The sequence below is a fragment of the Dermacentor silvarum genome, chromosome 1, assembly GCF_013339745.2.
Source record: "Dermacentor silvarum isolate Dsil-2018 chromosome 1, BIME_Dsil_1.4, whole genome shotgun sequence".
NCBI lineage: Eukaryota > Metazoa > Arthropoda > Arachnida > Ixodida > Ixodidae > Dermacentor > Dermacentor silvarum.
In genome coordinates this window covers 20,000,764-20,014,772 of record NC_051154.1, presented here as the reverse complement: position 1 = coordinate 20,014,772, position 14,009 = coordinate 20,000,764, and the positions used below count along the sequence as shown (strand labels likewise).

General features: G+C 44.3%; 1 protein-coding gene across 3 annotated transcripts in view; it reads left to right on the top strand.

Annotated features, from left to right (window-relative positions):
* The window catches only part of LOC119457616 (Golgi reassembly-stacking protein 2-like), a 52,508-nt gene that overhangs the window by 14,934 nt on the left and 23,565 nt on the right, over positions 1 to 14,009 (top strand). For all 3 annotated transcript variants that reach the window (XM_037719249.2, XM_037719241.2, XM_037719259.2), the window contains exons 5-6: positions 1,687 to 1,817; positions 6,631 to 6,742. In XM_037719249.2, the coding sequence (XP_037575177.1) occupies positions 1,687 to 1,817; positions 6,631 to 6,742 (243 nt within the window). The remainder of the gene's footprint in view (positions 1 to 1,686; positions 1,818 to 6,630; positions 6,743 to 14,009) is intronic.

Genomic DNA, 14,009 nt, shown 5'->3' with positions numbered 1-14,009 from the left:
CACTTTTGAGTGTCACTAAACCTTTCAGTCTGACAGCCTGCAAATGACGCAAAAGGTGAAGCCCACTCGCTCGAAGTGAACAGTAAATTTTCCCGTCTGACAGATATTAGAATGACTTGTGGGTGCACTGCAATTCATTAGGCGCGTTTCACTGCACAGTATGGCTCCACTTTTCTGCAACTGTAGCATAGTACTCTCGGAAGCTATTGATGGCTTCACAGCACTTCTCTTCACCTACTGTCTCAAGCATGCAATTGAAGTCCACGCCAAAGTTTGTTACTTTTGCGTCATTCCATCAACTTAGAAGTGTTTGCAGGCACACGGAAAGAAGATGGTACAGTCGACTCTCGTTACAATGGACCCTGATAATCCGACAAAAAATGTCTGTTTTATCTGAAGTCTGTGATATCTGAAACGCCTCACTTGTGAAACTTTGATCGTGGTGACGAACATCCAAAGTAAAAAACAAACAAAAAAAAGTCACAGTTTCGCCCGAAAGGCAAAGCATCGATTGCGATAGCAAATTAGTAGACAGCTATACGAAGTAAGGATAGTAGTTTTATCGGCCGTATAAAGTTGTAAACGTTTGCTTACTACCTAAATTAACTAGCACGGTGTCACACGCGCACAGGTAAACATGAACACATCTCGCTCGATAACTGCGGAAAGTCGCTGTCAAAACGTTGGAGTGAGGAAGCGCTGCAGCAGCAGCGAGCGAATTGACCTTTGTGCTGTCTCTCGCTTCAACGTGAACTAAACGTAGAAAGCACAGCGCATACAAAGCTACCGGCACTGGGTGCACTTTGTCCACGTCACATATTGCTTTCAAGATATGGTGGCTGCACCGTAAGCAGCAGCCACCAGAGGAGAATGCCTGCCCCCCCCACCCTTGTGCCTCGCACGTGAGAGAAGATGGTGTGCTTCTGCCCCTCACGTGCGCAATTGAGCCGCGATCGTCAGCTGACTCTCACAAGTCTGTTGTCAGCCTGTGTCGACACGGCAAAAGTACGTTTTATACGCCTGATTTTAAAAAAGTTATGCTAATGTCGTTTGCTGTAGCCGATGGTCCATTGTAGCACGGTCCATTAAAAGCGAACTTGTTACAATAATAAAATATGTAGAGCAAACTAAGGTTGAAATATGGTCTGTTATATCCGAAAGTCTGTTGTACGTGGGTCAGTTGCGACCGTAGACTGTACTACCCATCATGCAAAGGAGTCGACTATATTTATAGTTCCTTGGTTATCGAGAGTTCATTGGAATTTTACTTTAGAAGCAGCGTAGCTTGATGAGCAGCTTGTGCAAGGAGTCTAAAGCACTTTCCCTGATTCTGCCCATATGGATATGTTTTTCAGCAATTATTCTCTCCATGTTTTCCAACATATGGACCCCAGCATACTCAAGCAAGGTGCGAATGCCGCTTGTCTCATAGACAGGCTGGCTATCACTCGCTGTGGCACTGCCATTTCCACCACACTAAATTTCACTTCACGAAAGGAGTTTGACAATACTCTGTACACGATGCATGTGAGCATTAAAAATTGTGTATGAAAAGTTGGTATTTACAGACACTGTCACTGTACTGTTGGAATGTTTAATAATTATTGTGCTGAATATGTTCCTTGCAGTAATGTTGCATCAAGGCTGCCTTCTTCCTTTTTTTTTCTTCCTGTGGATATTTTGCAGTCTGAAGACTTGTTTACACTGATCTATGCCCATGAAGGCCGGCCGCTCAAGCTGTACGTGTACAACACTGACACTGATGGCTGTCGAGAAGTTACCATCACGCCTAACATGTCTTGGGGTGGTGATGGAAGGTATGTGGCAGCATTTTTAAATGTGTGAAGTTTGCATATCATTATTCTTAGCTGTAAGCATGTGCTTGTGGTTTTGGATATAATTTAAAAATGAATATTTTAATGATCATTACCACTGCTGTCAGAAACTCAAGCATGCCTGCCGACGTGCTTTGGCGCATACTTTGAGGGCCTGTGTCTGTCAATGAAATGCTTTATGCAGTAAATGTGCCGCAACTCATATTGCTTTCTCCCTCAGCATAAGTAACTGAAAAGACAAATTTTTTTCTTTTTCTTTCTTTGTGTTATTGTTAAAACTGGTGATGAATAATTGTACAGTGAAATCCGTTTATATAAACTTGCAAAATGCGCTCGAAAGTTAGATACAGCATGTAATTTGATGTACTGTTAAAAACGCATCCGACTGCAAGGTTGGTTTTTAGAGGAGTTTACTTACTGGCAGTCTGTTTACGAGATAAAATAGTCCTGAGCTTGTTTCATTTTCATAGCTCGATTGAGAATGGTTTTTTTTAGCGCTGTCGAGAGACACGGAACATATGAAACTGCAACCTTCTCTAGTTGTGGAGTAGGGCCATATCAAGCTAATTGCACAAAGCATATGCTAGGATGTGCTTTGCAGAACTAGCTAAAAATCAGAGGAGAAGCTGGCTGGCTGTTAGCTGAACCTTTCAAAGTCATTGCTTGCACTGCTCCATTGGCTGGCACACATTTGTCAATAGCTTCTGCAACCACCAATGATACACTTTGGTTTTCCAAGGGTTTGTTGGCGTATCACAGCTTGATCTGCAGCTATGGGACTGGAAATTGGGATGTTGTAGCACGAGAACCATAGCATAGCGGAAATAATTTTTTTTTCTTCCTTCATGATGGATGCTGTAGTGGCCAGTCTGCGTGGGAAAGCTAAGTTACAGAGCCATTTGGCACTGTGCAGAATGGAATCTGTCATTCATGGGTATGACTCTCGTTCGATGTGGCTGTAAATTTTACTCTGCGTTCTTACTGCAGTTTCACAGGGTTCAGGAAATGTTTATGTAAGGGATAATTTGAGTTGAACTATATAATTGGCTTTGGCAGTATGCAATTCATGAAGGATTTATGAAGTGTATGCAACAACACAAAATTCAAGATTATTAAAAAAAAATGTGTAGTTTTTACTTAGAGCCAGACAGAAATCTAGGGTTATGTAAATACTTGTAAAAGGCAAATGAAATATTTTTTGAGTGCTCTAAAACCTTGTTAATTCAACGCCCGTTAATTCGGAATATCTCATAATTCCGACTAGTCCTCTAGTCCCGGCAGGTGTATGCATTATTCAATGCAATCAAAATCTTGCTAATTCGGACGTATTTGCATGCACGTCGGTTAATTCGGACAACTCTCAGAGCTCGGCGAGCGCGGAGCACTGCAATTGTGCAATGCAAAAGGGCAATAACAGTGCTAGCATCCAACTAAATCGAAGCGGCAGAGTCCACATCGCCATAGTCATCATCGTTTGTGAATGACAGCAATGCCAGAACGCTCTGTGTCTATTTGGGCCTTTAAAGCCTTTATTCTTGTGTTTGCTGCCACGCATAAAACCGCGTGGGGCCGCGTGCCTTCGCAACTGCATAGTTGCCATCCATGATCGCGTCGATAGCATCCACGGTATCGTCCGCAGTAGTTGCGGCAAACGGCAGTTTCGTTTTGACTTGGTGCAAATCTGTTGAGGATGAAGTGCACTAGCTACATCGGGATAGACGGGCGATCTGTTGGCGACCAGCTCACTGGCTGAAAAATAATCGGGATGTGCGCGCCGTAGTGAAAAACGTGTCTCAGATAAAGTCGCGCGCCGCGGTCGGGTTGCGAAGGAAGTCGCGAGACCATCGCCAATGCGAGAGTCACGAGATGACAAGAATTGCAGCTTCCACACTGCTTTTGAACGAAATAGAAACAGGATTTGCTCATTCATTCAAGCGTGTCGACGTAGTAAGCATTTGTTTGTTTTCTTGATACCCTCGATAATTCGATATGTGGTTAATTCGGATATTTTTTTCGGTCCCGTGAAATCCGAATTAATGAGGTTTTACTGTAGCACGATATGAAGAATTTTTTGGTAGTATGTACTTGAATAGTGAACTTTCATGCATAAGCAATATGACCCAGAAGTTTTTCTTTCCCTCATATACACATGTTAAAGGTACAACCTGTAAAGGAGGCATACTGTTACATCTAGCACATTATAGTTAAATTGGCTGCTGCAAAATAAAAACCTAAACTTGCACGGTTACATTCTCTTGGTTTTCATCTACCAAATAGTAATTTGTTTCATTGATTGGTAATCATATGGAAAACTTCAGAACTAAGAAAGCATGTCTAATCTTTTCAAAATTTGATTGAATGAACATTTTTACAGGGAAGAGACAAGTGACACATTAGTTTAAGTGCAGTGTTATCGTCAACACCATTAATGTTCCCCTCTCCTCCAGGTCTCGTAAGATTTTGGCTATACATTAAAATTTATAAAGCACCATCTAGGGAGTGTTCTACGGGCAGGATTTTTATAGCTAGATTTGCATAATGGGCTAGATCCCTGATTCACTCTGCAGATGAGCATAATGTTGCTGAGCTGCAGTTGATTGCGCTGCTAGCAGCTCATCTGTGGCGTCCTTGTGCACGGCGTGATTCGGCAGCACTGAGCCATGTCATGCTCATCCATGGAATTTGTTCCATCCTGTGAATCCAGCTTAAAAATGGTTTAGTAGCATCCGAGAGAAAAGCTGTACAGCAGACTTCCGTTAATTGAACCCCGGTTAATTCTATTTTTCGGTTAAATTGAACCTGACCAAAGGTCCTGGCCGGTGGCGATGCATTTCTACAAGTCCAAACTTTCATTATTTCGATCCTAAAATTGGCCTTCTCCAGATAATTTGAACTGGACTGCTTTAGTGGCAGCGTCTGTCTCGGCAAAGGAGGACAGGGAATGCATTGAACACCCGTTAAAAAATCTCCCGTCGAAAATGCCTATTTTCAGCCTGCCCCAGGAAGACTTGCAAGCACTAACCACAGCCCACAATGTCTTATTATGGTATTTACCCGATTCCAGTGTGCGCTTTTTTTATCAAGAGAATTAGGCCGAAAATTGCCTGCGCAGTGCAATCGGATATGAAACTAAAGCCGCCTTCACACCGTTTATATGCATTACCGCATAACATGAGTGTATTACGGTGAAGCTGGCTTTAAGAAACTTGTCATTGTGCAACACATATTAGACCCTTGTTCATTTTTCTTGCTAAGAAATCTTGTGCACGTTGGCTTTTTACTTAGTTTAGGAGCTTTAATGTAATTTATATGTTGGTTTTCTACTTTGGACACACAGAAAGTGGGCGTGCATTTGATTCCGGGGAGTGTTAAAATCCGGCAAATACTGCCAAATAAATCAGTGGTGTGTTTTGGCATTTTTTCTGCGTCTTGTTTCAATTCGACCCACTGAATAATTGGATCAATTTCATCGGTCGCGTCAGGGTTGAATTAATGGAAGCCGACTGTATAAATGTTCTGGAGCCGTAGTGAAAGAAGGCGAACTACTCTCCCTGCAGCAGGGGCTCTCATTGCCTTGACCAGTGCCTGCAAGTAACATTCCTTTTCTGCCTTCTCTGGTATTAGAGCTGAAGGCCCATATGATGTTTATCATGACCCCCAGCTCTTTTTTTTTTTCTTTTGTTGCCCTTCTTGCTGCGTGGTGCACTTTGAGAGGCAGTTTTGCACGTTGCGTTTCGTGGGAATTCTTGAGCAAGTTCTTGACAGCATGTTCAAACTGCTGCAGGCTTCGCATTGCAGGCATCATGCATGTGACGCAGAAGCAGCATGCATGCGACATAATCTCGTGAGTAGGGTGAGAGGCTTCTTCGAGAATGGCACGCAGACGGTTGTTTGATATTCAGTTGTTTTCATGGTGTTCATCAGCGTAATAATATGCAGACAGAATTGTCACTGCATGATCTACACACCACTTGGGTGTGTTTGCAATGCCAAAACCTATGGAGGGGCCTTTAAATGTCATCATATGATTTTGAATAGGTATGTATTAACACCTCATCAGTTTGCAAGGATTCTTAGTATGAAGAGCATTACTTCAGCTTTTCCATGCATTATGAAGCACTTACAATCAATCAATCAATCAATCAATCAATCATTTTTTTATTATACATTAATACAGTTACAAAGTAATAGTAATACAGAAGGCTACAGATAGCTTTATGCCTATTAGTGCTGACACAGAATGGCTGACTATGGCATTTTGATTGTGTGAATTTAAAAATGTATTTGAAAAGTGTAACATATAAAAAATTGTTCTCAAGAAAAAAGAAAAAACAGCTTGGCTTTTCGGGGAAAATTATTTTCTACAGTATACTACCATGTTTGAGCAAGGGAAGAACAGTGTTTCACATGCAATCTGTGTTGCACGTACTGCAAGGTCTTATTATGCTACAAAACAGTGCCGAGATTTCGTGCTTCTTTTGTCAATGTGTGCTGCTACTGAGGTGGACTGCCCATGCATAATAAAAGCGGCAATTGCAGGTATCCTGAAATGCACACCTGCCTTGGTCCATGGAATATTCCAGGGGTTTCAGTACTGTTTAGTTCTTTGTGAAAGAGACAAATTGAATTGTGTGCTTATAAATGTGATCTCCTAGTGCACATGATCTCTTAGTGCACATGATCTCTTAGTGCACATATACTTTCTGGCTTTCACTAGTGAATACAGATCTTGTCAGTGCAAGAGTTCTTCCCGGCATGTGTCTCTTTAGAAAATTATCTTCTTGCTGACTTCTAGTCTTGGCTGTGGTATTGGTTATGGCTACCTCCATCGGATCCCAACAAAGCCTATGGCCAAAGCCCCGTCGTGGCCGTCTGGCAGTGCTCCTGCAGGGGATGGTTTCTTAAGTGTAAGTTGGCATTGAATCCTAAGGGGACCTGGCATTCTAGAGGCCTGTAATGCATCGTTATAGCTGTTTGAAGAATGTTGGCGATAATATCATACTTTGGTGTGGTGGGTGTGCTATGATTGTTGTGGAACACAGAGGCGTGTACAGACACAAAGTGCACATTCACAACCTTTTTTATACCTGCTAGACTATTCAAGCTTTTATCACGACACTGCCATGTACACCTTACAATCAATGTATGATGGTGATAAAAATTATGGGTGTTATATGGAGTCTAGTGCATGACTCGCATACGAGTTCATTAAGGTTGTCCTATGTATGCTCACTTTCATTGACAGAGCAACTTCACAGCTTTCTGCATGTCACTTAGATGCTTAGGCTAATAACAAGGAGGTCTTGGCTGACTTGGTGCGAAACCAAAAGTTCTTGTTGTTGATGGCTTACCACCTTGGGCAGTAGAGCTCTTAATGAAACAGTGTGATTCGAATAGCACTGTTGGAAAGAAAGTTGAAGATTGCCTACAGATGAGAACTCAAGTTTCAGCCCACACCACCAGTGCTGATTGCTCCCCTAGCAGACAGATTCAAACTTCAAGGGTCGTCTGCAGTAGCGACCGTGTGCGTGTTTGGTTGGTGGTTGAGTTTCCAAGATTGCAAGCTTGCCCTCGTCAACTTGCAAGCCTAGTACTGAACATTGTTGTGTCCAATCTCACAACAACCTTGAGAACACGGAACACGGATTCCCACCCATAAAATTCTGCACATTTCAAGGAAATTTGTAGATGAGACAAGCGCCAAACTTTACGCCGAGTCAAATTGCGCATTTTTATTTTCCCATGGGTGTTTTTCATCCAGTCGAGTGGCCTTTACCTGCATAGTGACAGTTTTGTAAGCGTTATGCATAAAGACGCGTCCACTCAATGTTACCCCTTTTCAAGATGAAGTGTGCTGCAAGACCATCTGAGGAAGAAGTTTATCATAGTTGCATGCATAATGTGGTCTTTTGAAAACACTGTAATTGCGTGTATTGGTGGCAACCGAAAGAGTGTATATGGGTACTTTACGTGATATGTATCCACGGTCTGTGAGATGGCCTTGTGTCACAAGAATGACATTAGTAGTACTATACACAACTTTCAAGTGTGCGCTATTTATCAACAACAACTTCGTTTTGCCTGTTGTCATATGCTTTTGGAATTCTCTGTACTAATAGCTGGTAATCATTGCCAAAATAGAAATTATATCTTTGTTAAATATGCTCTTCCACTACGAAGTTATGCTTAGCACTTTTGCACTACACAGCAAATGCAAAGTCGGGAGTGCGAGATGCTTAGTTTTTTTTTTTTTTCATCTCATACAATGACGTTAGCATCGCTCTACAAAAATTTTGGGCATGCAGTTGCCTTGTTTAATTGCTAGGATGCAGTGAGACTTCACGACCCCAGTGGAAGTGTGCCGCAGTGGCTGCCAGAGAAGTGGCATGCAAGTTGGTGGGCCATCTGGGCAATGGCCACCACAAGTGACTACTTTTTACCAACTACCATATATATTCAGTTATAAGGCAGTCATAACTACATGGTGAAGACGCTGTTAGGGGATCTAAGAAAATTAACTTAGGTATGCGGGCTAATATAAAGCAATATAGAATAGCAGACGGATTATTCAGACTTGGCGGGAATTGCCCAAAAATACCGAATAATCGGAAGCCCCTGGAATTCTCGGTGCAGGTTTTATGCACAAAAATCAGTATACTGCCTCACCTGCCAAGGTTTATTAGTTGGTACAATTTGTGCTGCCGTCAGAAATGTGGCGTTGCTGCCGCTATATTGAAAGAGTATCTGAATCTATCAGCCTCTCATATAAGGGGGCCCCGTGACCGATGCTAAGGATTCCGGTAAAAAACTTTGCCTTATATTTGAATAAATACGGTAATTTCATGTGCTTACTGGGTAGAACAGAAAGCTTTTATGTAGGCAGAAGCCTCCCATCTGAATATGTGCAACACAAACGGCTGGTGATGCAGTTAAACTCGCACTCCCAAATCTGCATTTTGTGGTAGTGCGACAATGCACGAGAAATTTAAACTTCATGTCAAGTGAGTACAAAAACCAAAACTGCTATCATAAAGTTTCAAGTAGATGTTATCACGCTGAAGAACAAAACTGAACAAGAGTTCGCTAGCCCTTTGAGTTCCCGGTGTTTCTGCCCAAAGTGTGTCTGAGGTTGGTAATTAGTAGGGCAATTAGTATCTTGCTTTGAAAGAATGAATCTGGGTTATTATACAGTAGAACCCCGCTGATACGTTTTTTATGGGACCGTAAAAAAAAACACAAAAAAACGTAAAGCCGAGAAACACAAGAGCTGGGAAACAGGAAAAATTTAGAAATGGGGAGTAGGTGTTGAACTGCACACAATATTATTTTAATTCTTACGTGTGAAAGAAAGTCATAGTTTCATCCTACAGCCGAAGTATCGATTGCGATAGCAAATTATAGTAGACAGCTATACAAAGTAAGAATATTAGTTTTATCGTCCGTATAAACTTGTAACATTCGCTTATTAACTATAATAACAAGCATGCTGTCAGTGCCCACAGGCAAACATGAACACATCACACTCTATAAGCGCGGACATGCTCTGTCAAATGCTGGCGTGAGGAATTTAAGCGCTGCTGCAGAAGCGAGCGAAGTGACCTTCGTGCTGTTGTCTATCGCTTCAATGCAAACTGAACGCGGAGAACACACAGCACGCACAAAGCTACGAGCCGCCGACGCACCTACACTGCGTAGACTATGCCCCCAATGCAGATCGCTTTCAAGATACAGCCCACGCGACTGCGCGCCGCCGCGCAGTACGCAGTTGAGGCCAGAGCACAACGCTGCCCGCTATCCCTCCGCCCTCGCTCCCTCGCCGGTGCCTCGAGCGCAACGGAAGAAGGCGCGCTTTCTCCCTGCTTTTCTTTCTTTCGCGTGCGAGATTTAGACGCGGTCGTCGGCTCCCCTCGCACGCTTTCACTCGCAAATACAGCATACGGCGTGCGGCAACGGTGTTATCGTCCTTGGACTTTATACGGAACATCTGTGAGCCAAAACCAATTTTAGGGCTGCAACGCGTCATAGACACCATCTTTAGATAGCAAATACAGATCTCAAGGGCCATACTTTTGCTGGCGGAAACCGAAAATACGTCTTAAGTGTCGCTCCTGGCACTTTGGGCGGCCAGTGCCATCGTTAAGCAACCAAGCCAAGCGACATGAAAAGTCAGAATGGCCACTCGGGCTGGCGCGGGATGGCATTTCGCAACGTATGATGCGGGAACGGTCCCACAGTTGCGATGTAACAGCGGGGTTACCAATGCATTTGGTTCTATGGGAGCTGTGCCAGGACCGGCCGAAAACGACGTGTAACAGCCGGGAAAACGCAGCACCCAGGAAAACGCAGCACGTTACAGCGGGGTTCTACTGTATGGTTTAAAATGCCATTTACATGTAACAGAAGACCTTCCTTGTGTGATATTAGTCCCCCCCCCTCCCCCCTACGGCGTGCCTCATAATCAGGTTGTGGTTTTGGCATGTAAAACCCCAGAATTTAATTATTTAATTCCTTGGAAGCATGTAACGTGGTATTCAGTTCGTACCTGTGCGTCTTCCGGGCTGTTCAACCAGAAAAATGGATTTTTCTGTGCTATCATTATGACTTGAACACACGCCATGGTCAATATTGGAGTCCTTCAAATCACAGTTCATATGAGGTATATTTAAATTTTGGGGTCACTCAAAAATTTTGTGGGCATGTTGCGCCAGTCTGCCATGTCAGAATTTAAGACACCCACACAATGCAAGCAACACCGGCCGATAACCTTTCTTGTGCCACCTGTCGCATATAAATAAAAGCTGCCATAAAATTTCAGGGCCGCTTTCACCACTGGCGACTGCCAGATATCCTACTGGAAATAATTCACAAACAAAACAATGCCTCCATGACGTCACTGATGAGGTCAGAAGGTAGAGGGAGAGGGCGCAGAGCTGGGAGGAGGGTTGCCGCTGAAGCCCTCCTTTCCCACTTTGCATGCAAGCGGACTGTGTTCGTCATGTGCACGTGCTCTCTTGCAGGTTCGCTGGCCATGCGGCGACATTGGCCAAATCGCGGATCAGAACCCTCTGAAGTGTGTCGCGTATTAGGAAGTGCTTTCTTCCTACTAGGTTTACCTTGCAAGCTGTTATTCATTTACTAAACCACTGGGACATTGCTCGTACGCACCAGTGCCAAGCAATTATAATGAATATTTATATAGCGAACTCTTGTTAATTACCAATATTCGCGGTTAATATATTACATTTCGTCATTTCAGGAAAGTAGTCGCTTTGAAAGTCCTAACTTGCGGTTACATTTAGGGCTACACTTCTAATCTACAAACTAATCCACAGATATAGTGGGGGGTAGCATGAAAACATAACTTCTTGGCACCATCAATCGTTAATTTTGTTTGTGTGTTGTGAAGTGGATCAACTAAAACTAGTTGATTTCTCGGCCAGCCAAAACTCAACACAAGTATAAGTTGAACGCTTTTGTTTTTATTCACACATCCGGTACTGGAAAAAGACTTACCTCCATGCAGTGCGAAAGTGACGCTCTACAGAAGCAATTTTCATTCACAACGGAAATTTCTACATAATGAGGGAAAATAGATTCCAGAAGATCCAAATAAATGCGAAAATTATTAACCACCACGGCTGCGTCTTTCTTTCTTTTCTTTGCTTTTAAGCTTGGCTGTGCATATCAACAAATAGCGAACAAAATGTATAGCCCAAAAACACGCACTCAAGCCCTTCATTACAAGTATTTCACCGGCAACAGATGGGCTGCCGTCATGACGAATGAGTCGAGCGACACTGCTGTTATGTCAGTCCACTCAGGCTTGCACAGAACTGGTTTACTCATGGAAAATGAATACCTGCTCGGAAAATAGAGTGAAATACTTGTGCTTACCCGTGGTCATTAGGAAACCTGAAAAACTTCGCAGAACTGGAATTCCCGGTCTTCGAATACCACAGAGCCACGCAACACATGTGATGCCCCGATTTAGCCATCTTCGTCTAAGGCTTGGTTGGTTTCCTGTGTCTTCCGTTCGTTGCACGCCTGATCAAGCTTCTCCGTCTTATCTTTCCTATCTTCACACTTGGGACGACAACGGAAGCAGACGACCAAGTGCGATCTGACTTGTGATATCGCTGAGCAAGTGGCAAGGGTGAGCGGAGGCAAGCTCGACGGATGCACGATGGCGACCACATCCCGTGCTTCGCCCGATTTAAAATAACAAAAAGACAAACAAGATAAAAACACTTAGGATGTCCGGCAACCGCTATGAGTGCGCATGTTCCTTGAAACCGAAACTAGCTTACTTTCCGGGGCCTGGTAGAACTTGCAGGGTTGACAAGCTTTTCCTGCGGGGGGCATGAAAAAAAAGGCAATAAAATTACTTTTTCTTTCATGTTTATAAAAAAAATTAGGCTGCCCAATTTTCTGACATTTTTGTACTTTCCTATTTGAATACAGTGTAGACCGCTTATAACGTAAGTCGCCAGAGTCGCGAATATCCGCACTATAAGCGGTACCGCACTGTAAGCAAAACAACAATTTTCAAGGCCCGCACATATGCAAAACATGTGCACCGAGCCGCCACGCGTATGCGACAGTCGAGGAATGCGGCTAGAACGTTTGCATTCAATTTACAGTCGAATCTCGTTAATTCGAACCAAATCACGCGGCAGCGCCTCCGACCGGCATTGCTCCGGCACCGCCATAGAGTAAAAGCTTAGGAGAGGGTTCGCGCGCTAACAAAACAACAAAGAAGAAAGAAAGAAAGAAAAACGTGGCGGAAATTTCACCCTCTCTCAAATGGCAAGGTCGCCGATTCTGCGTTGCGCCAGAACATGCGTGTACGTGCCGACGTCTCAGCCACGCTACCATAGCCACGCGTAGAAAATGGCAGTGAACCCTTCTTTCTCCTTTATGCTTCCTCTACTTTCTAGTCACTTGTTGACCTTGCACGCTGCGGCTACGGCGCAGAGGGAAGCAGCGGCGCTGTCCCAGGCCGGCCAACGAAACTGCCCACGCCGGCAAACGCCTGCTTCCCGATAACGGCAGAAAACGAAACTTCAGGGAGCTGGCACCAGACCGGCTGGAGCGGCGGCACCTGGACGGCGGCGGGCGTGCATGGTGACAGTCGAAAGTGAGGGAGCTACGAGGGAGGGCGAGGGGAGCCACCGAAGCGGCGGAGTTGCCAAGGCGAAATCCGCTTCCCTGCTGCCCTCCTCCCTCACATTCCACGGTCTCCGCGTGCGCCCTTCGCGGTGCCGTGCGGGAGCCGCCCCCTCCCTGAAGTTTCGTTTACTGCCGTTATTGTGAAGCGAGCGTTGGCTGGCATGGGCAGTTTCGTAGCCCTCGCTCGCTATGCGCACCATGATATTTCACGAATCGCACTCAAGATTCTGGTTGCAGCCTCACTGGCTGTTCGTTTGCACCACGTGCCCTTCTCCTCCACTTCGTCTCTCTTTCTTCCTTGAGCACTCCTTGGGGCGCCCGTTTGAGGGGAGCGTTCACCGTCTCCGCTGACTTCCGTACTCCCAGGCAGCCGCACTGTAACTGGTATTTCGTTTCCCGCAACTGCACTACAAGCGATACGTGTATACACGGAGTGCTATGGGAAAATTAACGGGAGTCTGAAAAGACTGCACTGTATCTGGTCCTGCACTATAAGCGGTTACGTTATAAGTGGTCTATACTGTAATTGGTTGGTGACTGTACTGGAACTTTGATGCACCCTAAAGGGACTTTACCAGTGCACCAATGTCCTCACACAAGAATGCAGTTCTTGTAGGTGGCTTTAAATTAGGGTTTTGTAGAGTCACAGCATGCTGCCTGACCTGTGGGGTCTCCTTAAGTTTCGTTGGCCCTTTCTGGAACAGTCAGTTTTATTGATTTCACAGTCTTGACAAGCACCATTTGTAACTGATTGGGAAGGACAAAGCAAAAGAAAGAAAATTATACGCGATTGGTCAAATGAAGAATTAGACCTCCGATTCTTGGTCTCCGAGGTGGACATCCTGTCCACTACCATACGAGCTCTGCAGTACCAACATGGTATGTGTTTGTGTGGCCATCTGCAAGCCAGCAGAATAGATCTGAGTATATATCAGAGAAAAGAAGAACCTAAAGTCACAGAACATTGCTGTAAGCACACACTCACATGCACATGCACACACTAGT